General features: G+C 41.7%; 1 protein-coding gene and 1 long non-coding RNA gene across 3 annotated transcripts in view; both read left to right on the forward strand.

The window, feature by feature from the left end:
• khdrbs3 (KH domain containing, RNA binding, signal transduction associated 3) overlaps positions 1 to 11077 on the forward strand; it is a 161567-nt gene extending 150490 nt beyond the window's left edge. Inside the window, exons 9-11 of one of the 2 annotated variants that reach the window (XR_008607732.1) lie at positions 1455 to 1609; positions 5463 to 5517; positions 7319 to 11077. Coding sequence is in view for 1 of the 2 variants with exons in the window: in XM_055055874.1 (XP_054911849.1) it covers positions 1455 to 1546 (92 nt within the window). In the remaining variant the exon portion in view is untranslated. Of the gene's footprint in view, positions 1 to 1454; positions 2862 to 5462; positions 5518 to 7318 lie in introns of those variants that run through there. The other variant, XM_055055874.1, reaches the window with a different exon arrangement.
• Positions 11078 to 25977: 14900 nt separating this feature from the next.
• On the forward strand, positions 25978 to 27029 carry LOC129376320 (uncharacterized). Its single transcript, XR_008607739.1, has 4 exons — positions 25978 to 26070; positions 26320 to 26442; positions 26529 to 26585; positions 26702 to 27029. It is a non-coding gene; the product is annotated as an uncharacterized LOC129376320 (long non-coding RNA).
• Positions 27030 to 27338: the final 309 nt, after the last annotated feature.

A 27338-nucleotide genomic window follows, 5' to 3' on the forward strand; every position in this document is an offset into this window, starting at 1 on the left:
GTGGGCTTGATAAAAGTAAATATAATACTTGCTATAAATTGAATTTCAAAAAGTACTTTTAGTCTGACAAATGAGACTCTTAGGGACAAGTATTCTAATTTATTAAATACGAATTTATAATTTTTTGTCCCCATTCCGGTTACAGTCTGCTTTGTGTTGGTTGTAACAGGACGTGGATACATTAGAAATGTGCTGTATAAAGGAACAGAGCCGGCTGTGAATTTGTGTAGCTGAGAAGCTGGAAGTGAATCCGGAGAGGACAGCGGAATTCACTTCAACTTCACGGAATCTCCTTTAATTGGGTTGCGCTTCTGCAGGAAGTTTGTTGAAAATTCGCCCTTTGTATGTTTGGCTGTAAGCCTGCTGACAAACAGAGTAATGACACCAAAAGCCGACCTCCACCTTAGCTCAGCGTTAGCCGGGTAAAACCGGCAGTGATCCACGACGCGTACTCGTTTTTGCTTTTCACGCGTTTATTCCACAGACATGCTTTCAGAGGCAAGTCAAAGCCATTAAAACTTTCTCAACTTTTCTGACGGTGCCAGTGAAAGAACTAAGCACCCTCTACTTATTAGACTGATGCCGACCTGCGAACATGAAACGCTAATAATGATAATAACAATAATCATCATCATGCTGCGCGGGTCACACAGACAGGAAGGCGACAGCTCAGAGAAAGCAGATAAACAACACTGACGGGCTTTCTTGTTCTCAAAACACAAGGTTACCTTGGTGTGTTTCTTCAAAGTGAGTGTCAGTGGAAGGGTGACAGGTTTAATTAAGGGGTATTGGCTATGTGCTGGCAACAGAGAGCCTCCACACTGGGGGGGAAAAAAGGAAAAGAGAGAGAAGCAGCCTTTGTTAGCTCCAGCTCCGGGGAAGTCTCAGCGCTGGCTGGAGATCAGACAAAGGGTGCCGTCAATAGCAGCACTTTCGCATTGACGCTCACGGGGGGAGGATGAAGGGGAGCAAGACCTGATTTGAGCTAATGGTAATTGTGACCTTTTTCTCTGGGAGCCACTAAACGGGCCCTTTTCAAGTAGCTATTTGATCCTCACATTCAATTAATCTGGATGGATTCATCCAGGTGAAAGCCCTGATGGAGCCAGAGCTTTTTGGTTTTACAGGCAGATCCAAATTCCTGCTTCAACGTCAGCAGAGGGAGATCGTTTACTGAACACCTCCGATATGGCCGGGGAAAGTTCGGAAAAGTTTCTCATCTGATTTAACTATTTAGTAGGGAGGAAAACTGTGACATTTGTTTTATTTCAAGTACATCACTAGAAACTAGCCACTTGATTAGACTGTTTTTTTTTTTTTTTTTTGCATTGTACGGAATTTTTACATGGTAAAATATTTAGGAAGTATTTGCTGCATCTGCATGTGTCGTTTCAATTAAAGTGTGCTGCCTCTAATCGCTCTCCGTCTGTTTATCCTGTTTTTCCCCGGATCAGGTCAGGAAGAGTGGGCAAACAGTCGCGGCAAGACTCAGTCGGCGCGGACGACCAAGGGAGCATACAGGGATCAGCCATACTCCAGATACTGAACTGTTTTTACGAGCCGCACCTCCCTCCCCTCACCCTGATGCCCCATGGCGGTTTCAACCCAAGTAATGGATTTTTTTATGGACGCTCCCATCTTTTTAGAATTGAAAACCGAATCCGCGACGTAACACAAAAACAGAATGCTGAACTGAAAGTATTATAACATGCTCTTGACTTGGAAAAGAAAAACCTATAAAGCAGTTTAGGTAAGCTGTACGCCCTCTCTGCAGTAGAATCTACAGAAAATTAAGGCTAAAAAGAAAAAGAAAGACTCCATAGTACATTAAGTTTCTCTCTCAGCTATGTGATTGTGAAGAATGATATTGTATCAGGCTATTTTACTTGGTAATGATTAGTGAGCCACTGTAAGCTGTTGGATACAATGCTTCCACACAGCTGCCAGTGCAACTTAATTTATCAACCTCTATTCTTTAGACCTCTGAAATGTTAGTAGATTAGTTTCTAGGAAAGTGCAGTACTGTAGATACTCTCTCCTGAAGGATAATTGGTGAACTTTGTGTCCCTTGTAAATGAAACATTTGCAAACTGAGCAAAAAGAAGAGATAAGTCATTCTGTACACACATTGTATTGCTGTTTCTTCCTCTTTTTTAATGTAAAATAACAGTCCAGTTAGTGTTAAAGGGCTTATAGAAGCATGGTGTGCAACTGTGGACGTTACCAGCTGTTTAAAGAAGCCTGTGTCGTTGTGATCATTGGTTTGGCCCCCAAACATCTCCTTACATCCATTCAGAAATAGCTTTGCCTGCTTTCTGTACGCTGATCCACCGCAGCTGCCAAACGCTTTGGGAGCTTTCAAATGTCTGCTTTTCCTTTTAGATGCTCCTGCTGAGCATTTGCGATGCTCCTCGTTTTTATGTTTTTTGAGAATATAAAACGTGATACAGTGCTGGTAAAGAGTTTACATTCCCTCATCTTAGGCATGAATGTCCTCTAAACAATGATGGATTTGAGTCGGTCTTTTTTTCTGGGGTGTAATGAGGATACAACATGATTTTGAGGATACAAAAGTCTGAGTTTGTTAACGGACTTACTCTAACTAGATCAAAAGTTATACATCCAGTGCTATCATTCATAAATTTAAATTTACAAGTGGTAAAGAGCTTATTCTGGCACGATTCTACCTGAACTAGTAGGTTTCTGTCACATGAGGTGGTTGTACAGTGGGTGCCCATATACACCGGCTGACCCTCTGACCTTTACTGCATGTCTTCTTCCCTTTCTCTCTCTGCCTATTTCCTGTTTGATTACTACAAGTAAAGGCCATTAGTGCCACAAAAAAAAAAAGAAAAGAAAAATCTTGATAGATTTCTTTGACTGACCTGCTTTCAAGCACAGTCTGCAAATCTTGAATAGGGAAAGGTCAGGGACATATTCGCCTTCTTTATCAGTTCCAAAATATGTTTTGATGTGTGTTTGGGTCCATTGACCTGCTGGAACATGACGTTGTGCAAGAAAAACACAGCATGTATGGGTTTCAGAGCAGCTGCTAGATCATAAGATCTGTTTTCTTCACAAGGCACAAGAACATTCTCCTGATCGCAACTAGTGTCTAACCCTTAAGTACAGGTCCTGACTCCTGACTGCAGATACTTTCTATGTAGCTAACAAGAACAATTCAGACAATATCTGATGTTCACAATACTAAGATCTGATTAGTAAACTGATTAGTAAAAGGATTTGTCATTTCCTGACTTTTAGAGATTTGTTCTGCTGTGCTGATCAACTGTGTGAGGTTTGGTTGCTCTCATTCATCTGTATGATTTCACACCCAATAGTCCAAAGGTTTGTCTTGATGGGGGACCAAAGTTGCAACTTCCATTTTCAGCTGATGATATTCTCTTTCACGCTGCTCTGTGTCAAACAATCCAAAACATTTGCAAAACCCGTTCCTCTCCTCGCCTGTGATGGCGCTGCACTGAGAACCACTGAGCCAAACGACATGAAAAGCTCTGAAGAAGACACTGCTTCTTCAAGAAATGTAAATAAAAACGGAGTGGCAGGTTTTAATGGTCGTAGGATTTCTCTTTTGTCTTTGGCAAAAGAACACAAACTATTTCTCCCTTCAACATTAGACTCACACATTTGTTTTGGTTGTATTTACCAATGTTTGATGGTTAATAACACGAAGTATGTTTGGAAGAGTCAATGTGATCCATTCAAAACAAAGAAAACGTTACAAACTGTTTCTGTTGCGTCGTACAGATTATGTGGAATAAAGACTACAGACAAGCTCTTCAGTTTCACCCGGGCTGCGACATGCAGTTGGTTGTTGGAACAGGACAATAACCCAAACAGCTATTAGGCTTTGTGTTGGTCCCAACCTTCACCGTATTGAAGGTGATTTATGAAATGTGCTCAAAGGCCGGTGCAGGGCAGGCCAATGAGGGTAATCAGAATGAATTCAACCAATTTAGGCAGAATTATGCCAGAAGCTTCGCCACGAAACCGTGTAGTTTCTCTTCCACTTGCTATGACACACTTAACCAAATCTAATGCGAGAGTATGGATATAATTAAGCTTTTATTGGTAACGTTAGTCACACGTGGATGAGGGAAATTTGTATTTGTGCTCCCAATCCTTCCCAAAACTCAGTGAAGTTGCAATTATCCTCATTACAACCGGACAAAAAGAACAGGCAAAAATTATCACAGTTACGATGTTCATGTGTGTGATCGGTGTGTGTAAACTTTTGACCACAACCTTACCGTTAACTTTCTCCACACTTGTGTTTGAGTTTCAATCTCATCATCCACCTTTCCACCTATCCTTCTGGAGATATGTTCAACTCTATGGATTGTGAGCTTATGTAAGCCCTTTAATAATTCTTTCTTTGTTGATGCTAATAAACATTTTGAAAAAAAACCCTGGTGTTGAGGAGAATAATTACGCACTGCTAACTGCGCTTTATAATTTAAACTAAACCCAATGAAATGTTTGAAACATTTGCACCAGAGAAAATCTCAAAATTAACTAAATGGATCTTTTACGCTTTGTCAACATTGCAAAAGCTTAAACCGTCACGTTTCAGATATAGAATTTAACACAAATATCAAGATGGCATGACCAGAAGTCCAAACAAACACAAAATGGCCGCTGGCGACTTTGCAGACGGTCTTGGTCATCTGATAACGTTTTGCACCGATTTGGATTCAAAGCATTTTCATAGCACCGTCTTCCACTGAGACGCAGAGGCTTTAAGCGACAACAACTCTTGAAACTCGTATTTGCTGATATGAGCTGATGCGCCTGATTGCGTCACGCATCATCAGTAAACGCACAATAACGTCTGAGTGTTTACTCCCTGACAGACACGGCTCATCTGAAGCCTGCACAACCTGCCACGTTGGCTTCAGCGCAAAAAAAAAATAAAAAATTTAAAAAAATGGAGCGTTGGTGGGGTAGAGTTCTCTCTCTCTCTCTTTCTTGTCTTCCTGTTTTTGCTCTTCCTGCTCATGTGACCCTCTCCCAGTCGCTTTAAAGATCCTGCCTTTACCCCGCACGTTAAATTGAACCCCAGCTGACCTCCGCAGAGAGAGGATGGCAGTAGCTGTTTAAAAAGACCGCCGCCCCACAAGGTAAACACCCTAACCCAGTTTAACCTCACCCCCCTCAACATAGTCACTCATAAACAAATTCTAAACTTCAATGAAATGTTTTCCTGTAACTTTGAAGTTCGTAATCCTGCCACGAAGCTAGAATTAATTAGATTTCTGAAAAAAAAACAAAGCTAAAAAATGTTAAATACCTTTAATATCTCAACAAACTGTGACATCATTTTATTCTAAGATATTAATAAAACACGCTTTGTTTCGTTAGCTGGACTAAAAACATGGCTTGTGTTTTCTGATGTTGGCTGAAAATGATATTGCTCATGGTGTTTCTGTTTTTCCTTCCAGGCTGAGGTCACAGCTGAACACCACTGTCTGTCCAAACACGCTCCTACCGCTGAAGGTGCGTCGTTAGCTGCACTCTGCATCATTTGTGGGTTTGGGCTGGTGTAAACTTTGGTGATTCAACACCTGTTAGCTAATCTAGCCCAATGTTTCTGTATCACAGCATGAAAAGAAAAAAAAAATGTAATGAATTAAATTATTTACCCATTGGTGAAAGAAGGTTCTGTGAGCTCACTGACCTTATTAGTTCCTTATTTGGTTCCAGAGCTGTTCTGTATTTCTAACCAGTCAGCAGAAAAAAATGATTAAAAAAAAAAAACACTGTGGATGCACCAATCCACTTTTTTCCCTTCCGATACCGATATTTGAGGTTTAGTATCAGCCGTTATGGATCCGATACAGAAAACAGTTGAACTGATTTAAAATGTTTTATTTTTGAACACAGTCATGAATGTACTGAATTATAAATGTATTGAGTAACTCTGCACCACTACAGTGTAGGTAAAACACACCTGGAGCTTCACAAGCTCGGTCAAACATGCAAAAACACCTTTCAATTGTTCAGTCAGTGCAATCAGCAGTAGAACAACCTTCATAAAATAAATATAATTGAAACTAAAGGCAATAGGTTGACTACTTTGTTTAAAGGTGTAAAACAAAATTAACTGCAGCAAACCCTCTTTCAAATCATTCAGAAAGTGCAACTAGGAATACTAAATATAATGTAAAATAAATAATAAAGCATTGCATAACTCACAGCACAAAGCCTAGAACTAGACTGAACAGACATTGCCACAAATACGTGATTGAGAATTTTTTATTTTTTTTTTATTTCTAGACCGATACAGAAATCAATATGAGACTGGTTCATCTCTAAAGAAAAACAACCTGAGCTAATCAGATTATCACCTCCATGGGATCTAGTGTCATAATATAATATACATAATATTATTATTCGGAAATACACTGATGTATCATAAGACATTCTGTATGAATTGCTTTCAATTCTACAAATTTTACCACAGAAATGACATGTAAGCTTTTATTGATACCAACTTTGAAGGACCTCATTTCAAAATATCCAAACTATCCCTTTAAAGACGCAGCGTGGAGAAAATCAAGGCAGTTCTGTGGAATTTCAACAGGATGCACGTCGGCGCGAGTCCACGGACATTTTGTTCCTGTGCACTTCATGTTAACTTCTTTTGATGATGTACTGGAAGTTAAATTGGTGTGAAATGAAGGTAAAAAAAATATAATGTTTTGATCTTCAAAGTAAGACTCCTTTAAAAGTTTCGGAGATGAAATGAGCTATAACTTCAACCGTCACCCAGAGATTTAACATAAACTATAGAGAGTTTAATCAAGGAAAAAAGGATTTTCTTTTCTTTTTTTTTTTTTTTGCCTTTAACAGTTAATGTTTGTAAAAGATCGTCGATAAGGATCTAATGCAGATATTTTCCATTTAGCAAACTTAAGCATGCTAAATACAACAAATCAAATATTAATGTGACTTTGAGGCGACCTGGTTTTTTCCAAATGGATGTTTAAAGCTTAGAAATATTTTCCCACAGCTTTTGAAATCCTTCCGAAGCTCGACCTTCATCCCCCCCAGTCCCCAACAGTAGCTTTCCACAATGTCCTCAGGGGGATTCTGGACTCGCTGCCTCTTTGTGCAAATGCAATTACTGTGTGAGAACATTCTGTGTTATTTGAACCACAACAGGGTCTCCACCGTTGTGAAGATGACACCCTCCACTTGCATTAAGTGAAGAAATGCAATGCCTGACTGATCGCATTAGCTGAAAACATGAAAAAAAAGTCTCACAACGTTTTCTCTCTTTGTTTTGTCTTCACAGCATTAAAGAACAACGGAAGCGTCTTCCTAGAAGCATTGTCCAATCGAATCGGCGTCCATATTCACAGATCTTTGTTTGACCATTTGTGTGTTTTAAAAAAAAAGAAAAAAAATTACAAGGTGGACTGTGGTCATTACTTCATGGCTTCGAAAAAAAAAAGATGGAAAGTGACTTGTTTGGAGACGCGGAAAACAGGGTTGGAAGCCACATCACATGCATCACACCTCGTCGTTCTCTGGAGAAAAGAGCAACAAAAAAAAACAAAATAAAATGAAGCCGCGAATGGACTGCAGCGTCCTCCGGGACTCAGAGAAGAAAAATTCTTTCAGAGCATCATTGACTCTCCGTAACTTCTTCACACATGCAGAACTGTTCTGGATCGACTGCGAGCCTGAACCCGTCTCTCCCGGTTGTGGCGGAGAAGACGTGTGAAGCCTTGATTGTAGACGTTAACTGTTGCCTGCCTGGACGGATGAGTTCGGGAATAATGCAGCATGCCAAGGGAGGAGCGTCGTCATCCTAAAGGGATTTCTGTTTCTCTCTCATTGCTGTCGAGATTTTCAATCCGGTGTGCTCGATAGAATTAACAGAGAGAATTAAGTGCCTTTCTGTGACAGTTTTAGACATTTTTGGGCTAAAGTTCAGCTGCCAGACTAGCCAGCTGTTTCCTTTCCTACTGCGTCACCACGGCGTTAGAGCCTCCTTCTCGTCCTCACAGAAGACGGCGCCCCGTTCCACATGCGTCGCTTAATCACGCTCCACTTCGGTGGATATTCCAATTCTGAAATAGCTTTTCCACCGATACAGAGCGAGCGCCGTGAGTCCAGACGGACTCATCCCTATTCCACACACTTGTAAGTTCTCAAAGGCAGACAATAGTTTTCCATTAGAGGAAGCGATTGCCGGCGGAGCCCCGGGCGCAGCCTCAGACAATAACACGTTGACTCGGCCTGCCAGAGTCAACGCTCATCACCTCCAGGGGCTGATTCCCACTCTGAAGTGGCTTATAGACACAGGCTTATCTGAAGTAAGCTTGTCTGAGTTAATAGAGAAAGAACAGCTCATTTGATTAAGAATGCATACAAAGGAGGATGTAGTGATCTGTGGCTAGGAGACGAGTCAATTTCAGCTCCAGAATACAAATCAATGTGTCTCTAACAGACCATAAGACTGCTTAGCTCAGCAATGAAATTAGACTGAGGCGAAATGCTAAAGCAGCGATGAACTCGTGAATAAAGGACAACTTTTGCTGAAGATGTCACATTGCCCTGGTGTGATGGTGTGATGGTGTTTGCGTTACGATTGTGAGTCATACGTGAACTCATGTTTGCTTCACCATAGCCATGCTGTTTAGTTATGTTCATAAGGGCCACCTTCCGCTGGAATGATTGTTGTGTAGCTAACAATTAATCTGACTCGAGTTAGCAGGTACAGAATCCTCCGATTGCTTGGTTCCATTAGGTTCCTCTACTGCAGGATTTCATTTCGGGCCACATCTAGATCACAAATGTCTTCAAATTGTTAAAAAATGTGCTGATGAAACCACGTAAAAGCATTAAAGTATTAGTATTATCTATTTTCCAGGCACATAATGCCATTTTATAGCCTAATCAAATAATGTTAACTTCAGTTTTTATAAATATGCTGTTTGTATCAGATATGACTTAAAAGAAATTTGACTTTGTATTTCAATGCCTTGAAGTTGGTCCTCTGTCTCTTTAAGAAGCTCTTGCTCTTTCTGAAACTCCGCCCCAACAGGAAGTCAGTGACACCTGAAAAGCTCGACTGGTCAGGCTGAAAGGTCTTCATTGCATTCATCATAGAGCCAGCCTGGAGGAAGAAACTGTCCCTGTGGTGGCTAGTTTTTGCAAATAGTGCCAAGCTGAAGGTCAAAGTTTAAACAGTTTGTGTCCAGGATGTGTGGGGTCTGCAGATATTTAACCTGATTCCAGAGAGATAAATACCTAATCATCAAATCAGCAGCGTTGTCCCTTACAGTTCCAATGCTTTTTCTGAACATCGAAAACGATTATAATGGAATATATTATTTCACTGTGCTATATTTAAGTTTGTGTACACATAAAAAATTATCATGTATAATAATATTATGCTGTTTTAGCTTCTGAAGCTGTAACCCAGCAAACAACATGTTCCAGATATTGGCAGGCTCACTTTTATAAACATTGGGTAATTAGGATTTTATTCATGTATTAAACACAAATGGAAAATTCTCATTAGGGATGTAACCAGACTCATGATATTAAAACATGACAGTGTTTCTCATCAAGGTAAATGCTATCTTGTTAGCAATAACCATTTGCCTGATGATGATGTTGTAGTAGAAGTTGGTTTAGGTTTCCAGTAGGAACGATTAATGGGGACATATGGACAGATGAGACACCAACACTGTATTAACACTGAAGGAAGCAGAAAGCAACACCGAAACAGCCAATGGTGGGACGTCCAGCAGTAACGTGGAGATGCGTCATGGTCACAGAGAATGTTGTCAGTAGTTGGTAAGTGTTGGTAAGTAGCTGGTAAATGTTGTACTGCGGACCATGCAGTACAAGGAATCCTAAAAGACAGACATCTCGTCCCGTCTTGTTCTCTTGAACGCAATATCGTGTATCGTCTTGTGAGTTTTAGGTATCGTTGCGCCTCTAATGTTCGTAGATAAGTGTAATACTAAACCATAGGTGCAACCAACAGACCCAAACCCTCAGAAACATAAAGAAAGATTTCATTTTGGCACCTTCATCTGCAGAGTGCATTACACGCTTGGCGGCCATATTTGATTTATGATCAAATGTTCAAGTTTTACCGACATGAACATTTTAAAGTTTCTACTTCCATGGGGAAATAACACTTCTGTAAAAAAGTGTTATTGGCCAGTAGACTGGCCAATTTTTCTGATTTTTGTTGTTGCTGTAAAAATTCATCATTATATCGTAAAGATAGAAAGTTGAGGCTCATCCAGGTTAACGTCTCATAGATCACACACACATCTTCAAACCCATGGCAACAAGCAGAATTATGTGGGTGCGCCTTAATGTATGGTTTAGTAATTTTTTCTTTTTTTGTTCTCTGATAATTCTAAATGCATACAGGGGGAGACAGTAAGTCACAGAGTGGGTTGTGTTTCTGGATAAGACTGAAGGAAAACCACTGCTGTATTTTTATTCTTTGACGTCTCCTGTGACTCAGGCTCCGCAGCAGTCAGACTGAAATTAACCAGAAATCTGTTCATCAGGCCGAGATTCAAACACTTGCAAGTCGATGGCGACTTCACGTCGAAAGCCGGCGCTAACGTGAGCGCGGGTCAGCATGTGACGCCTCTGAAGCGGCTGCTGAGATTGAGAGGGATCGATCACTACGGGACTTTGAGTCAACAGGCCCGATCAATGGAGCAGCACCGAACACGGATATCTGTTCAGCTCATATTTGATACCATTGAACAATTCCTGATTTTTCTGGGAAATAGATTTTTTTTTCTCCACAGCTCAAATGAAAAAAAAAAAAAAAAAGTGCAGAAAATGAATACATATGTATCAGAATAGAGACGTTGTTACAATAAAACTGTGTATGGCGAGTCTATGATCAGAAATCCCTGAATCTTTCATGTAATCTGCTGTCTAAGCTTCAAAAATACATTTTGCTTGTTGATGTGGTTTAGGAGCAATAACGTTTTCCTGCCCGCTGATTAAAAAGTTCTATGTCATAAAGGCAAGCAAATAATAATAATAATAATCATAAAGACTTTTCCCGTGTATTGAATTATTGGGCTCTTACGTCTTAACAAAGTCTTCACTAAATGTAACAGCAGTCGATGTGTTTTCCTCTCTGTTGCATTGATATTATTTACCTTGATACGCCCTTGGAATAATAGCTGCAGATCAAATGAGTTTGTGCAGCTGAAGCTGCCTCCGTCTCCAGCCTTTTAAATATTGCATGTTCTGTGTCCGCCCGCCGCCGCCTTGGATGCGTTCCTCTCCTCATGTAAATGCTGCCGTTTCTTTACGTCTTCGGGCTTTTCTTCCTTCTCCTTCGTCTCTCTCTGCTTCCATCCTGCAGGCCGTTCTGCTTTGATGTTTTGTTGGGGGTTTTTTTTTCCCCCTCGGCCGTGTGAAATTCAAGATTAAAGTCCGTCTGTCAGTGCCCCCGCCGCAGATACGTACGCAGATATAAACAAAAACAGACACAAACAAAAAAAAGAGTTGTTTTGTTTTTGCAAAACAGAACAAAGCAAGAAAGCAGTTATTACTGACTTAGAAATTAAGAATTTATTTACATTTTGAAGCCTCTGGATGACTTAATTTCACCAGTTGCGTTTTTTTAACGGCTCAGGGAAACGTCGGTCTGTTGCAGACTTTTGTTCTCCAGCTCTTAAACAGTAAACAGGCCTCTGGGCTCATGAAGGCTTACCTTCAGATTGTAGATCTCTAGTGAGGGTGTAACTTGCTATATTCTTGTGCTAAAGCTACTCTGAGGCTCAAGAAGCACTTAGAGCCCAGTTGATGTTCTGATGTGTTAAGAAGAAAAGCCGGGTACAGTTTGCTCTTCATTCCAGTCATAAAAGCAGAGTTGTAGAGCTTTCTGTGAAACAGAGCCAGTCGGCTTTAAGTCCCACCACTGAGGGTGTGCACATTAAAAAACCTCACCAGAACTGTTAAGCATGATTTTGAACTGGTACGTGGGCATTTCTTCTGCTTGTCTTCATCTTTAAATTTAAGCACCAGGTCCAGAGTTTCTTATACACAATAGTTTTCTCAGTTTTTGTCAAAAGGAATACCAGTGGTGGTACATTAAGGCCTTCCGGGATTTATCTCCTTCTTGTCGTTGTGCTCAGCGTTGATGCACAGCTTCAGCTCAATGTTAAAAGGCGATAAGTAATCAGAGCAGTAGGTTTAATGCCAGCCAAGGAGCTGAAGAGGGTTGACAGACCTCCACTCCCAATGAGGAGCAGCTCAGATCGGATCGTCCGACCAGCACCGAACACTCCTATCAGAAAGCTGGGCGTTTAGCCTGCGAGCTCTTCTGAATCTACAACTGTTACAGTTAACGAGGAGCGCTGAGGAAATTGGGACTTTTGTCGTAAATGACTACATTTAAAAGGTCAGCCAAAGGCCATGGATAATGTCTGCATTAACAAATCCCTCCTTCCTGCAGCTCAGAGGAAACATTTTATGGTCGGGGGCTTTTGGGATACTGTAGTTTGAGGGAAGCTGTGCTCGTAGTCATTGCTCCCGGATAGCTCACCATCCAGTTACAAGATAGAGTAAATCATAAGCCATGCAGACACACACCCATTTAGACTAGCTTACCCTAATTTATATAACGTTTAATTCAGAGATCTAGCTGCAGAATATGTTACAAAAAAAAAAAAAAAAAAAACATGTACAGTAGATGGTAAGAATATGTAACATCTCTGAGAAAGATCCCAGCTGAGAGAACCAATGGAAGTCTGGCTGTGAGGCAACAAAGGTCAGTAAAATCACCTTTTCACAGCAATTGCAGCAGCAATTCTTTGTGGGTACTGCATACATACTAGCGTCGCACATCTAGAGACTGACATTTTTGCCATTCTTAGCTTCAGTCAGATTAGCAGGAGAGTAGATATGAACAGTACATTCTTAAGTCTTGCCACCCTGCTGGGTCATTCTGACACATGAACATGCTTTGATTTACTGAAACTCTGACTGCATGGTTGGACCTGGTCCTTCTGAAAGGTGAACCTCAACGTCACTCAAGTGTTGATTGGTTTACTTCCGGGATTGTTCTGTTTTTACCTCCCATGGGAAGACATCATCAGCACAGCAAACTTTGCCCCCATGTTCCTGCAACTGCACAGTTTTTACTTTGTGTTGGTCAATATGATAACAGGGGTCAAATGGCATAGAATTGGGCCTTCCAACAAAATCAAATTATGGTCAAGGTTTTACATTACTTTTTCAAAACAGGTCAGTTTGTGAATGAAAACGTAGGCTTCATGATTTAGCACACAATGTTTTTTTTTTTTTATTTTGTTATTACCTGCCATTGTAGTAGTGAGAAAACAAGACCTTGACCTCCCTATGGGTGCAAACATTTGTTGTTTTTCAAACGACGCTGGTTTTAAAACAATGTGTTTTTGTGAAACTATGCAGATCTTGTCCCAACAAAGCGTTCTGTGAGTTAAAGCCCTGAGGATCCAGCGGGATGAGGAAGAAGTGCCGACCTGTTTCTTTTCAGTCGTTTCTGCTGATCGGAGCTGCAGGTTCTGATTCTGTCTCAAGATTCAGGCTGATCCCCCAGGCGCCCAGCTGAACTCGCCTCAGCGTTAACGTTTCATCATCTCATCTTATACCGATTTAACCGTCGCTGCTGCTCTCCTGGCTGGACCCTCCCGACCTCTGGAGGTCACAGTTTTTTTTTTCAGTGACGGCGAAAGGTTTAACATCCCTGCTGTCCCCCGAACCTCTGAGACTATTCTTTCTTTTTCTTTTTCACTTTTTTCCTCGTTATTTCTGCTCAGACCGATAATGCTGAGTAGATGATAAATTAAAACATAAAATAAAGCAGCTTGTGCATACTTTGACCTAAAAAGTATGCACCCAGTTTTGTTCCCCCAACAACTCACCTGACCTACATTTAGGACCTTGACTGCTGCCCGGTGCTAAAACTGCTAGCAGTGCTTCTTTGTAGCAGGAAGGTCCTGGGTTCAATTCCCAACTTGGAGATCTCTGTGTGGTTTCTGCATGTGTGGCTTCAGTCTGAGGAATCTAAAGTAACTTTAATCATCATTGTTACTCCTAAAAAACCTATATCAGAAACTATGAATGTTGTCACATATTGAAGTATCACCATGCTGAATAAAATAGAACGTGTTGCAATTAGGCTAATTTGTCAGCTTATAAATGCCATGAACGTAACAACTTTTAATCACGCACTTTTCATTAAACCCGTATTTCTGAATCATTATGTACTGGCCTGATGTAATATTTAATGTTAGCTCTAAGCAGAAAATGATCATAATTCATTCTTTGAATGTTCATGAGCAGAGGTTTACCACTGTGCCACTTTTAGGTTGGAGTAGCTCGTTTTTGTTCTCTGTGAGATACAAACGTCTAATATTCTGATAACACAACCTCGCACTGTCTCTTTAAGAACACGCTAAAGCGTGATCTGGGTTACCTGGTGAGACGCGCGGGCCAGATTTCACGGCAGACGTCCTCCACTTCCAGGTTTGTGTTAGACTCTGGCATCAGCAGTCATAAAAACGCTGATATTCGTCGGGCGTTCACACACAGCATCAGCAGGTCACTTTTCATTCACAATTTCACACTCACCTGACAGCAGGAACATGAACACATGTGAACGAGAGCAGCTGGTGAGAACTTGGTGTCAAGGCAGCTAATGTAAATAAATAAAAAAAAACAAGAAAGAAACGCTGATTAAATTATCACATACTGAACCTGAGACTTTATGCCTGCATTTTTCTTCCTCTAAAATGATCTTGCAGCTGATTAAAAGGTTGCAGTGCAAACAAACTCCTTACAGATGATGAGATTCGTCCAGGTCAGTCGGGCCGAAACCAAAGCGCTCATTCAGTTTTGGATTTAATTAAAAGTTCCAGTTTAAGGAGAAGCGTCCGGCTGTCCGTGGGAGTGAGGAAGCGACATTAATCAGCCTCCACCTGGAAACAACGCGCTGATGTTAATTTGTCACAAAGCTTTGTTCACACGCGTCCCTCGGGGAAACGGTACCAGGCCTCCCCCGCCACGCTGCGCTCTGCAGCCGTCACCGTCTAATAAATCACTCAGGGATGAAAAAACAAACTAAACTATCACATCTCCGGGGTAACCTGAGACGAAAAATCTTCATCCAGACTTCCAGGGAGGGTCACGCTCAAACACAAACCTGTGAAATTAGCTTCTTTTTTTGGGGGGGTTTTGTCCCTTAACAATACACCAGGGTCCAGACTCCACTCTTGGTTTCTCCAGGTACAACTCCCTCGTAATTTTACTCGTTTTGTTTTGTTTCTCTGATGCTTTGACAGCTCGGGGAATTAAGCCACAATTCCCCCCCCCAAACACTGCAGGCCTTTTCACTTCAAACAAGTTCGAACAACAAGAAGTACAATTTAACCACGCCGCTATGAGAAAAAAGAAAATCCGGCTTGCAAATGATGCAAAGTGTCAACGAAGTGGGTCTGCCGTACTTTTGAAATCGGAGCAAAGAGCAACTCTCACTCTCCCTGAGGTAGATCTAGAACCTTCTGCCTGCCTGTCTCGGTCCAGTCAAATCAACGAGAAGGAGGAAAAAAAAATAAAGGAAAAACATTTGATTGCCTCATGAAGGCGATGTTTGTTTGTGTCGGGGCCGGCTGCGTGTCACGGTAGCAATCTGTGTGACATTTTCAACATGGCAGCGGTCAGAGCTCAGCGCCGTCACATAAAGGCTGAACAGGAAACAAGATGGACGTCCTCGCCTCCCCGGAATGAACATGTCAAATGATAAAACAGGAAATGTGAGACAACCATTGATTTTTGTGACATTTATAATGTTTATTCAAATGTTTTGTAATAGAAAGGAGATATTGAGCACAGAAACGACGTGTCTGGTAGCGTTGCGCCGAGGTGATTCATCTTCCCAGGCCGCATTATTTTACATATGCTCTATAAAAACATCTGCCTGTAGGAGAATATTTCACAAATTATTTGGAGTTAGGTTGATTTTTGGTGCAGCGCCCCCACAGGCGAGGAGGTGAACACGTTTTTCAAAGGGACATTTGCTTTGAATAGAAAGTGATTCAAAATATAAAAATCAAAACCAATAATTTAAAATCTAATGTGTACAGAATGACATCTTGGAATCGCACAGCTTCTAGCATGTCTGTAAAATGTGTACTACAGTGTCAAACATTACAAAAATCTGTTTCTGGAACATTCTATTAATTAAAGTTATTCTCTGACAGGAGAATAAAATAGTGTGATGGAGAATGTAGCCAGAGATCTGATCAGTGAACTCCAGCAGCAGAGCAACAAGCTGAGCTCTGAAATCATCCTCTGAATAGTTCACTGCTTTTCAGTGCTGACAAACAGACAGGCGAGCGCTAACTTTACAAAAGCAGAGGGGAGAAAGAAAACATAAAACTGAACTATGTTCCTTTATTCTTTGATGTCAGCGGCTGCAGCCTGAAACTGGTTGGGAGCCAGTAGACGAGTGTTGAAGACGGCGTGTCTGACTGAAGGCGCTTTCTGGGAGAGGCGGCTGTGCAAAGCGTAACCCCGGAGGAGACGGGAGCTCTGGCAATATGTGATCTCGGAGTGAAGCGGGCTGAGTTCTGCTCCGCGGGGGGTCCGACTTAATTCCAACACATCTATCACGGAACGCAGAGGAAAATCAAATGAGAAAACATGTAAATTCATCAGGGGGAGGAACTCTGAACAAGCCTTCCTCTCATTCTCCTCCTTTGCCATTCATTGGGAGACATGGAGGCTTTTTCCCCGTTCATTGTCTCTCTTAATGTTTTGGTTAATCAAAGAGGTTACCACTTTAACATCCTCATGACCCCCGAGGACAACATGTCTTCCCTCTTAACCCCGTCACCTGTAAACTGCTTCCTGTGTCAGGATGCTGCGTCTATCCCTCTCAAACTAAGAAATTGTTCTACAACATGCACCTTTTTTCCAGTAATCTTTTCTCCAGCAGGATGGTTCCTGTGCCTCGTGTGATCCCTACGAAATTGGATTCCACAAAAATGCAATTACTACTAATGCCAAAGAAACAATTGACTTCCCTCAGATCTAATTATATATCACAAAAAGAGCAAAATTGCCGACGAACAAAGCGCGGGGAAGATTGACGGGGGATCGAACCCACAGAGAGTCTATCCAAAGAGGTTTGCGTCCGGGCTGAATAAGAGCCGGTCGGCGGAATTTGATTGGACTGCTACCATCCATCGGTAATGAGAGCTTTGTCTTCTTCCCCATGTTTGGGAAGTGGGCTTTAGGGCAGATCACGTTCAATTCCCTCATCTTCTGTCAAACAAAAGGAAAATGAGCGAAGAGGATGGCCGAGGGTTTGAAAACACCAATTAAAAGAAGTCAAAGTGGTCCGATTCAAGGTTTGTTAGTGGCGGCGGGGTTCTGCTGGTGGATGCTCACCATTGATAGATGGGATTGGATGTCACTATGCATATTGTTTTGCATTGAGTCAGGAGTATTTATGGTCAGGAAAATGATGCAAAACATCTGACAAAGGAACAAAGTGGTTAACACTACGACCCCGAAGCGTCCAGCGAATCGGCCCCCTATGGCGGGAACTCTGACGCCAACGCCAGGTGTTTGGCAAAGCCCCCTCCCCTGCCCACTGCCGACTGGCCTGCTGGTTAATCACTACAGGACTCCAGCAGAAACGCGGCGTGAGACGGAAAGCGCTCTGCCAGGAGAAACGCAGGAATAACAATGATGCTTTCTCGGCACGTCGGCTCCGCTTTTAACCTTCGTCACTGAAATGTTTTGCGATGCCATTTGGCTGCCTTTAGTGCTGTCCTGCATCACTGAGTGAGCGCTTGAAAATGCCAGTCGGGTTGGGGGTGCCATGAGGTCGGAGGGGCGACGTGGCGGGTGTGTGTGCAGGTTGTGTGTGTGCAGGTTGTGTGTGAGCGGCGGGGGCGGGTTGGGCTCGGAAGGCAGCCACACAACCGGAGCTCCAGGCCAAGCAATTACAGAGCGGTTCTGTATTGATCGGAAACCTCTCGGACACATTATGACCGTCTCGCCTGGCCTCAAAACTCCAGCCACGTTCCACCTTTTTGACTCGCACTGTTCCTAACCTGACCTCGCAGCTGACTCTAGAAAGCATTAGCATGAGTCCTGAGGGGGCTGCCGGAGAGGCAGGCTGGTATCAGGCTGCCTATATTGGGTGGCGGAGCGACGAGGCCACAAGCTGTCCCCACCAGGATGCTTTCACACTGGATAATTGACAGCACAGACTCTCACTCCTTTGCGCTGCCAGACTGCTGGCCATAATTCAGCTCGAGACACGCTCATTAACATAGGTTGGGAAGGCGCTGTCAGCCAGGTGCCCTGCCAACACGGACACGATGTTATATATACTGTGAGCAGCATAAACTGTATTTTCAGTCGATGCACCATAAATGAGCTGTCGAATGACGAGTTAAACAGCCAGAAGCAGACGAAGCCTCTAATTAGGCCACTGCGTGTTCCTGTAATTATCCGTAGCTTAAAAGATCAGGTTTATGGCACAAAGTTACAATATCCACGTTTCTGTCAGCGGATTTAGCTGCGCTCGTTTTGAGGCATCACATTAGAGAAACGGTGAATGGCGTTTTGGAGTACTGCATCAGAAAAGGTTGAATGGAGATGGCAGCAATTCAAAATACCTGCCTTATTTTCGCCACCCAGGTTTCACGCTCCTTGAGGTGGTTTTATGGAGTTTCTGAAAAAGCAATAATGCGCCAACGTGGAGATGAAGACACGTTTGCAGATCGAGTTCTGCCGTAGCAAACGTTCCCCTCCAGAAGTGAGGGGAGGACTGCGGCCTTGTGGCCAGGCGAGAGGCACCGCAGGCGGGACGGGAGAGGTGGAACAGATCCACAGTCTGGAGGGTCTGTGTCTTATCACAGCCACCAAACTCTGAAACATTTTTAAAGCCCATCCCTCCAGTTAAGAGGTTTAGACGTCTCCATTTTCCTGAGACGTGTCATCAGCCGTAGTTTGATGACACTAATTATAATTGTCATGGTTTGTGCTCTTTCTTCCATATACATATGCTTCATTTTGGAATTATCTTGTAGTTTCTTGTCTTTCTACATGTTGAGGTGTGAATAACAGTCATGACAGAAAAACACTGGATCACAAAATATCATTTTTTTCAACTCAATCAGGATTATTTTTGGACCACTGAATCCATAAAACATCCGTTTTTCTTCAGCCGGGTCAGGTTTTCATTCTAATTTGATTTAGAGAAATCTTTAGTCAGAAATCTGATCTTCTGACTGAATTGGTGATGTTTTTGGGCCATCATCAGTTCATTTCCATTATTTCCAGTTTTTAATGTAGTCACTGTAAGGCGGCTGATACAGTTAGAAAAAGAGAAAAGAAAATATCAAAATAAATTCTCAGCCTTTAACTTTTTTTTCACTTCTATAACCAAAGTCCCAAAATATACAAATCCATTCCATGTCTATGACCTTGTGCTAACGAGGCCGCACGTTTGTACACACGTTACAGATTATTTCTTGTTACAACTCAAAATTGTGACAAGAAATAACAACCTTTAGTTGTAAGCTAAAGGTTATAACAAGACAAAGATAAGCATGTAAACACACAAAGCACATTAACGATGAGTAAAACTAACCAGCCTGACCTTAAGGGACAAAGTAACTCTTGTTGAATCAGATTAATTTTAGTTAACCCCATTTTTAGGAACGTTTGACTCTAATGTGCATTCAAACCAGCTCCTTTTAGTTCGCTTTGACCAAACTCTTAAAGGTCCGGTTTGTTTGCGTGTCTGAACATGTAATCAAACTCAGAAAAAAAGTTGAACTCTGGTGGGTCTGGGTTCGGTAGATGTGAACGCATTCCAAAAGCAGGTAGTGAACTAAAGCGCGGGGCATTCTGGGAAAAATACAACCAAAACAAACGTTTGTGTTGAGTTAACGGGAGAAATCACTTTTCACCTTTTTATTAACGACAAGAGAAATAATCCAACCGCTAAAATCTAACACCACTCCATTTCTGTTTGTGCCTCATGGAGAAGGAAGTCGTGTTCTGTTTCATCTTCATGAGGTTTTTTGTGTGGTTTCCTTCAGTGGTTCTTGGTGCAGCGCCACCACAGGCGAGGAGGGGAACAGGCTTTTCAAAGGCTTCTTCTTGAGGAAACTTAAGGTTTTGAGAATCGACCAGCATGTAGAGCATTTCTTTGAGAATCCTCAGTGTGCAATTAAACAATCAGGCGAAGAGGATTAGAGGAAAACTCCTCCACAGACTCATGACAGTTATTGTTGCCAAGGGTGATACGGCTGGTCAAGAGGTTGTTATTTGATAAATTTTTGTTTTGTATTTGTAATATTTAACTTTTTATTTTTTAATGATTCGAAACTTTTAGTTGTGACAAAAAACAACAACAAAAAAAAACTTGTCACAGCAGTGGAGAAATAACTACCAAGTAAGACAGAGTCAAAATGCGACCTCCTTTTTCTCCTTTTTCTCCTTTTTCTCACCACCAACCACGCCACAAGCCCAAGTCTGTTGCTATGGCAGCATCAGATGAAAGTTTGACAAGGATGGCATACATTTTTAAAGCTCTTATTGGCAATGCCTCAAAGGTAGCACCTCCTGCTGCCCTCCCCTTCAGCTGCTGTTCAGCCACATCAGTGTCAGGCCTCCGGCTCCCTGGAGGACGGCTGCGGCGGCGGGGGCCGGCTGCAGCTCCAGAGCCTAATTGGGGCCCGAGGACGGCTCCCTCTGCCGCTGCAGCTGTGCCGCTGCTGGCTCGCAGTGCCATCGCAACCTCTGTGACTAGCCAGAGGTCAGGGGGTCTGCGGGTGGCTGCCCCGCCAGAGGACGATCGGACCGGGATGGAGGCGCCGTCCTTCAGACCGCATGAAGGCTGACTGACGCCCTCAGCTGCTCAGTCAGCTTCTGGCGCAGAACATTTCAGCAGGACGGCAGCCGGCGGAGACCGGGCTCCCCGCTGGAGCAGCGGAACCACGATACCGTCGACTCGAGGCCAAGAGGTGAAAAGTCCTCTCAGTTTTTGTTCAGATGGGATTTACAGGAATTATTCTGATCAAGTGAACTAAAGACTCTCAACTGATTCTGAACTTTTTTTTTTTTTTTGCATTATTTGAGGTCTGAAAACACTGCATCTTTTTCATTATTTTGACCATTTCTCATTTTCTGCAAATAAATACTGTGCTACATTTTTGCTTGGAATTTCGCAGACATGTTGTCAGTAATTCAATGAATGAAAGAACTGCTGTCCGCAGAGTTTATCTTACTCAAACATAGAAAAAAAAGTCAAATCAGAGAAACTGATCATTTATCTGACAAACAAAAAAACAACCAAAAAACAAAAAAAAACAATGTTTGCAGTAACCTTGAAAAGAGAACTCTAACATTTACAACTAAAGCACTAGAACTGAATCTTTGTTCCAGAATCCATGTTTGGTTATTAATATTTCTGGAAAATCCAGAGAAAATATATTTTTTCCTTTTTATTTTAAATCCCGGAAATAGAAATGAAATGTTTTGGGGTTTTTTTTTTTTGTAAATGATAACAAATTTCAGTACATATTTATGAGTTCTCTTCTTATCAAAGAATCGTGACATCCGGGACGGTAAATTATTTTTATTTGGCTGATGAAAACAAAAAGCCTTCAGGCTGTGAATTCTGCAAAACAAGGGGAAAACAAATTACTCAAGAACCGAAAGAATAAAACAAGCACAAACATAATTTATCTGTCATGTATTTGTGAAAAACATAAATCTGACTAAAATGCATTAATATCTTTGATAGACTAATATTAGATTTAAAAAACCAAACCTCCACTGAGACTCTGGAGCCCATTGGCCGCTATCACTACATGATAACGTCAGAACAACTAAAACTGAAAACTGATCTCTCTTTGCTTGAGCTTCCATTTTGTTTCCGTTTCCATTCACTCTTCTCGAGTGTCGACGAGTTTAAAGCTCGTCTCGACGTTCTGCTGAAGCTGCGGCGTCGTGGCCACAGGCAACAGGTTCACCTCCAGCCCTGCGGTTAAAACGTGTCGGTGCTGCAGGCAAACAGAGCAAGTCATAAGTCCTCTGCAGCACCGGCTCCCGTCTGCATTCACACACGTCAGCGTCCAACAGCAAACACTTGAGCGCTGTGGTGAAAACACTCAATTCGACAATTAGCGTTAATTCATGTCATGCCGATATGATAAATTGTTCTGGGAAGAGCCGCCGCTGCTGATGTGTGAGCGTGTGAATGTTGGTTGTTATGTTTTCATTACTCCTCTGCTTCAGTCTATTGGAGCAAAATGTGCTTTTATATTTGAATTTCCTGAAACATCAAGTCAACAGAAATGAGTTTGTCTTCTTGATTTCTTTCTTTTTTTCTTAGATTTCTCTTTTTTTTTTCTCTGCAGACAGTTTTGATATTTCAGCATCATGGCCGCCGACAGGCAGCCGTCAAGACCAATTCCAGTCAGCTTATGTTTGGTTTTTAAAACCTCACATTTTTAATAGCACAATTAAGTAACTGTTAGCTTCGACTGTTAAATATGTATAATATATAGCAGTTCAGCTGAGTTTTAGTTCCAGCAGATGTTTGCTAATTGCTGCTGGCTAGTCTGAAGGAGCTGAATCAGGGAATCTTAATCTGTGGAGCTAGGTCCACCAAGCGTTTTACACAACTGAATGGTTTCCGTGGAGATTAAAGGATTTCTCAAACATAAATGAAAGAATCAAGGCAGCACTCTAGGTATGTTTTTGATGATGGAGTAACATAATATAATGTAACACTAAAAAAATGTCAATTTTACATAATAATGCCCCTTTACATGATTGCAAAATGTTGTAATATTTTTTGTGTAGACATAGATGTGTAGAGGAGAACATGTCACCTTGAACCAGAGTGTGATGTTCTGTTGCTCTAAATGGAAAATGTGTTACTCTGACAAAGACATCCTGTTTCTCCAGAATATTTAAATGTGGCCACATTTTGGCAACACAGGAAATGAAAGGAAGGCACACTTATCCTTTTACTTTCTTTTTCTTTTTTAAATTTTGTAGATTTTGTTTCCATCCCACTGCCTGTTGAGTCTGGGATCTGATTTTCTTCCATTTCTGACGCTGAGGTTCTCTCCTCCTGGCTGAGTTCAGAGAAATGGATAAATGAAAGGAACTTCCTCAACAACGGCAAGAATAAGCATCGGAAAAAAATCAACTGAGAAACGTTCCTGCCTTAACTCGTTCCTGTTCACGGACTCTCCTGACCACAGAGCCGCTGTGTGCTGCCTCTCTGTTTCCCTCAGATAAGGTCGGGTCCAGAGGTTCTGCGAGCCGTTTCTGCTCAGAGTTGATCCGTGACGTCCTCCTGGGTGAACCGGCGTCAGGTTTCATGTCTGGCTGCAGAGCCAGTTAGTCGCCTTCCAAAATCCTCCTGACCTCATGTGGCTTCACCTCTCCGTCCAGGAGCTCTGAGATCCCAACACATGAAAGTCTCAGTCCTGGTTTCTGCTGATCGGAGTTTATAGGACCAAGGTTTTATTTATTGAAATGCTTCTTTTAATAGTCTGTGGTTTTTTCCTAACAGATGGAATGAGGCTAAAATATAAGCAGAGTTTAAGCCTCCACTTTTCAACCAAGATAAATAATATTAACAAGCAGAAAAAGCTCTGGGACTGATTAATTATTTACAAAATTACATTAGGTTGGGAATTTTTAATTATCATAACAATTATTTTAAAGGGGCAGTGTTATTTTGTTGTTGTTAGCTTTTCATCATGTTTTAAAGTTATTCTTTCATCTAACACACACCTGGAGTGATGCCTTCGTCCTTTTATGCATGTTTGTTTATAAACACATGCATTATACATTCATGTTTGATGTATTGCAATAAAAAAGGGTAAATATTTGAATATCTTGCAACATATTTAAATATATAATACATTGTCCAATACATGTATAATTCACAAAACATATAATAGACTAGAAAATATGTTGGGAAAGTAATATATTAGAATAAATTACAATACATTTCTAGTAATATATTTGAATGTTTTTCTTACAAAAGGAAAATATTCAAATTTTTTTTGTCTACAACAGGAAAGTTTTTGCCCGTTTTTGTCCTCCGGCATTATGGTTAGAATGGTTGCTAACTGTGAAAGTCACTCTTCACTGTTGGGTATAAATGGTGGATGTTTTAATCTTCCCTTATGTTCTCACATCTCCCTGCAAATCAAAAACGTGGGAAAGCTGCGGCCCGTCTTGTGGCTTCTCTGCTCCCTGAGAAAATCTGTGAAGTTGATCGGCCTTGCTCAACGCGACGGCTCTGTTGGCCAGAAAACGCCGCGGGGTTTACGTCTCCGCTCGACTCCGTGGAAAAGTTGAATGAAAGCGAGGGTCAGAGTCGCTTGGTGACAATTTAACGGTTCTTGCCGCATTGATCGGCGGGTTTAGAGTCCATGAGCCGGATCGATGGGGGCCGGCCATCACATCCGTCATAATCCTCGGCGGCTCTCAGACGCACAAATCCGCCGGGCGAACGGGGAGCCGCCGGGAAGCATCCGTCTTTGTAAACAACATAGATTCACCTAAACAAAGTATCAATAAGAAGATAAACCTGAAGAAGACGCTTCAGCTGCTCGTTTATCCCGGGGCTGGAAGCCGAGCTGAGCCCTCCACTTACAGGCAGTGATTACGCCATTGACTGGGTGCAGGAGAGAGGCCGTGATTTATTTCTGCTTATTCAAGTAAACATTGTCACCACAGCGGTCTATGATAAACAATCTATTGAACTGCTGTTATATTAAACAAGTTATTCCTCAGACACCTTCCTTTTCTTTTCTTCTAACACCACATGGACGCCACGGTTCCACGGATGAACTCAGCTTCACCCCCAACAACAAACTCTGGAATTATCAAACGAATGCTCTGCATTTGTTATTTCTGTATTCATATACTTGAATGTGCAGTTCAGCTACAGACTCATCGCTTAACGTGACATTTATGCCGCAGCTAACGTAGCAGGGATTTCTGCCTTCAGGTAGTTAAAACGCTTATTTGCGTTTTTTTTTTTTTTTTTTTTTTTTGCAGTGTGTGTTTGTCTTTATAGGCCAATTTCTTGTCATAATTGGCCAATAAGTTTCAACGTTCGTTCCATTTTCGGCTGGCGTAGTTCACTTTCACACTTCACTGTGTCAAACGAATCCAAGCGTTTGGGAGAGCTGTTCCGCTCCTCGCCTGTGGGGGCGCTGCGCCGGGAACTTGAGCACAACTGTTACAAAGAGTATAAGAAGTAACTAAGATTAAATCTAAACCAAATCATTAATTTATTGTCACAGATTATCTGTACCATTAATAAGTCTTGTCGACTTTATGCTGTACTTTGTATTTTTATCATTTATTTTATTAGAAATGGTCTAAAAATGGACATATGCAATAATGGAACAATCTAGTGTTGGAAAAATGATTGTTATGAAAAAAATGTCTCCATGTTTTATGGGATTCCACTCGGTCTGGACGATATGGCTGACGATACAATATCAGCTGATATTGTTTTTTACTTTTCAGTATCTCAAATACTGCCAAGCTAGTATTTTATCCACAACATTTATTTTATTTTATTTTATTTTTACTTTCAAGCAGTTATGACACATGGTGAAAAAATATGAAACTGCTGCTGCGCACTCAGCAGGTTGTTGCTAGGTAAGCAAAGAGTGAGTGAGTTAGCTGATGCCTCCCACCTAGCTTAGCTGACCATGAGGAAGGGGGTGGAGGGTTACAGCCTTTTCTCTGCCAACATCTCCCAGAATGCTGTGTGGCTCTGGACGGAAGTTCTGTGAAATAATTTACTATTCTGTCTAACAGACGTATTATCTATTACCTATTATCTACTGATATTCATCCCTTATCTATCACTGTTTTATTGTTTAGATTCCACAGAAAAGGACTTACTTATCCAGAGAACCTAAAGGCAGAGATGTTTACATAAAGTCGATTTTAAAGGAAGAAGATCAACAACAGAGGAAAAATGTAAGTAAAATATTTTGCTAGTGGAGCTAATACTGTCTTTTTTTTTTTTTAAATCAATATTAAGAAAATTTTGTCTTAAAACAAGCTCCCATATCTTGCTGAAAAGCTGCTTGTGGGAGAACTTTGTGTTATTTCAAGAACACTAAGCCAGATCTTTAACATGGCGCGAGTCCTCATCGGACAGGAAGTGAACCTCCTCCTGTCTTTTACCGGTTTGTCTAAATGTTTCTGGTGTGCCGTGCGGAGCAGAGGATAATGGCTCGGCGATGGGAGCGGACAGGTCTTGCTGCAGGAGATGATGTAAGGGCTGTGCTGATTGGCCGAAGGTTACCCCGAGCTGACAGCAAACACATTTCATCACAAAGCTTTAAGGTCAGAGGACGAACCTGTGAGAAGAAGCACAGATTAAGAAAGTAAGAAACACAAAAATGCCGAAAATATTTCTACTGTCTGTTCAGATGATGATGTTGGCAGAATGACAAGTAGAGATCAGAGGTCCAGAGAACCATCCAGAGGTGAGGCAGAGTGAATGAGTGATGATAGATCGATGGAAAGAAGTACAAGGACATATTTTGATTTTAAGGATTTTTCTTATTTTACGAAATCATCCACTGTTTCTTTTCTCCTCCAGTCTCTCTGCCCTCCCCTCAACATGTACAGACATTAATCCGGCAATTCACTTTCTCTCTTCCCGGGGTACAAAATGTTCTTTTCCATCAGTTATCTAAAAGTGCCCGAAGTCTTCCGTTCTGCCTTTGTACAGTATAGTGTTTAACAGAAACTGTCTGCAAGCTGGAGTCCTGTTAAATTACAGCCTGCAGAGAGCCGGGCCTTCTAAACCACCTGGGAGCCACACGGCTCCAGAGCAGCTCAGCCAGAGACATTCTGCACTTTTTATTATTTACAAATAAAAAAAATCACAGCAATTCTCTGTGCCGTTAAAATGCCACGAAAAGAGAAACAGCATCTTCCAGAATATCTAACAGCTTTACGCAATGAGGAAAATGAATAAATACTATTAAAAAAATGTAGTAGATACATGATAGTTTCTGGTAGCATAATTCTAATTAAGCTGTTGGGGATAAAGAGGTAGTATCATGTAAAAATCAACCTTTTTTTTGCTGTTTCCTCCTCAAAGACATACTTGGAGTGTTGCTTAGGTTGATTCATAAAATCCTTTAATCTTCATGGCAACCATTCAGCTGTGAAAACGCCTGGATGGGACAAGCCCCGCCTTTAAGGGTTGAAGCTCCTCCTCAGAGCTGCAG

This window comes from Poeciliopsis prolifica, unplaced genomic scaffold (assembly GCF_027474105.1).
Source record: "Poeciliopsis prolifica strain line A6 unplaced genomic scaffold, Auburn_PproV2 SCAFFOLD043, whole genome shotgun sequence".
Lineage (NCBI taxonomy): Eukaryota > Metazoa > Chordata > Actinopteri > Cyprinodontiformes > Poeciliidae > Poeciliopsis > Poeciliopsis prolifica.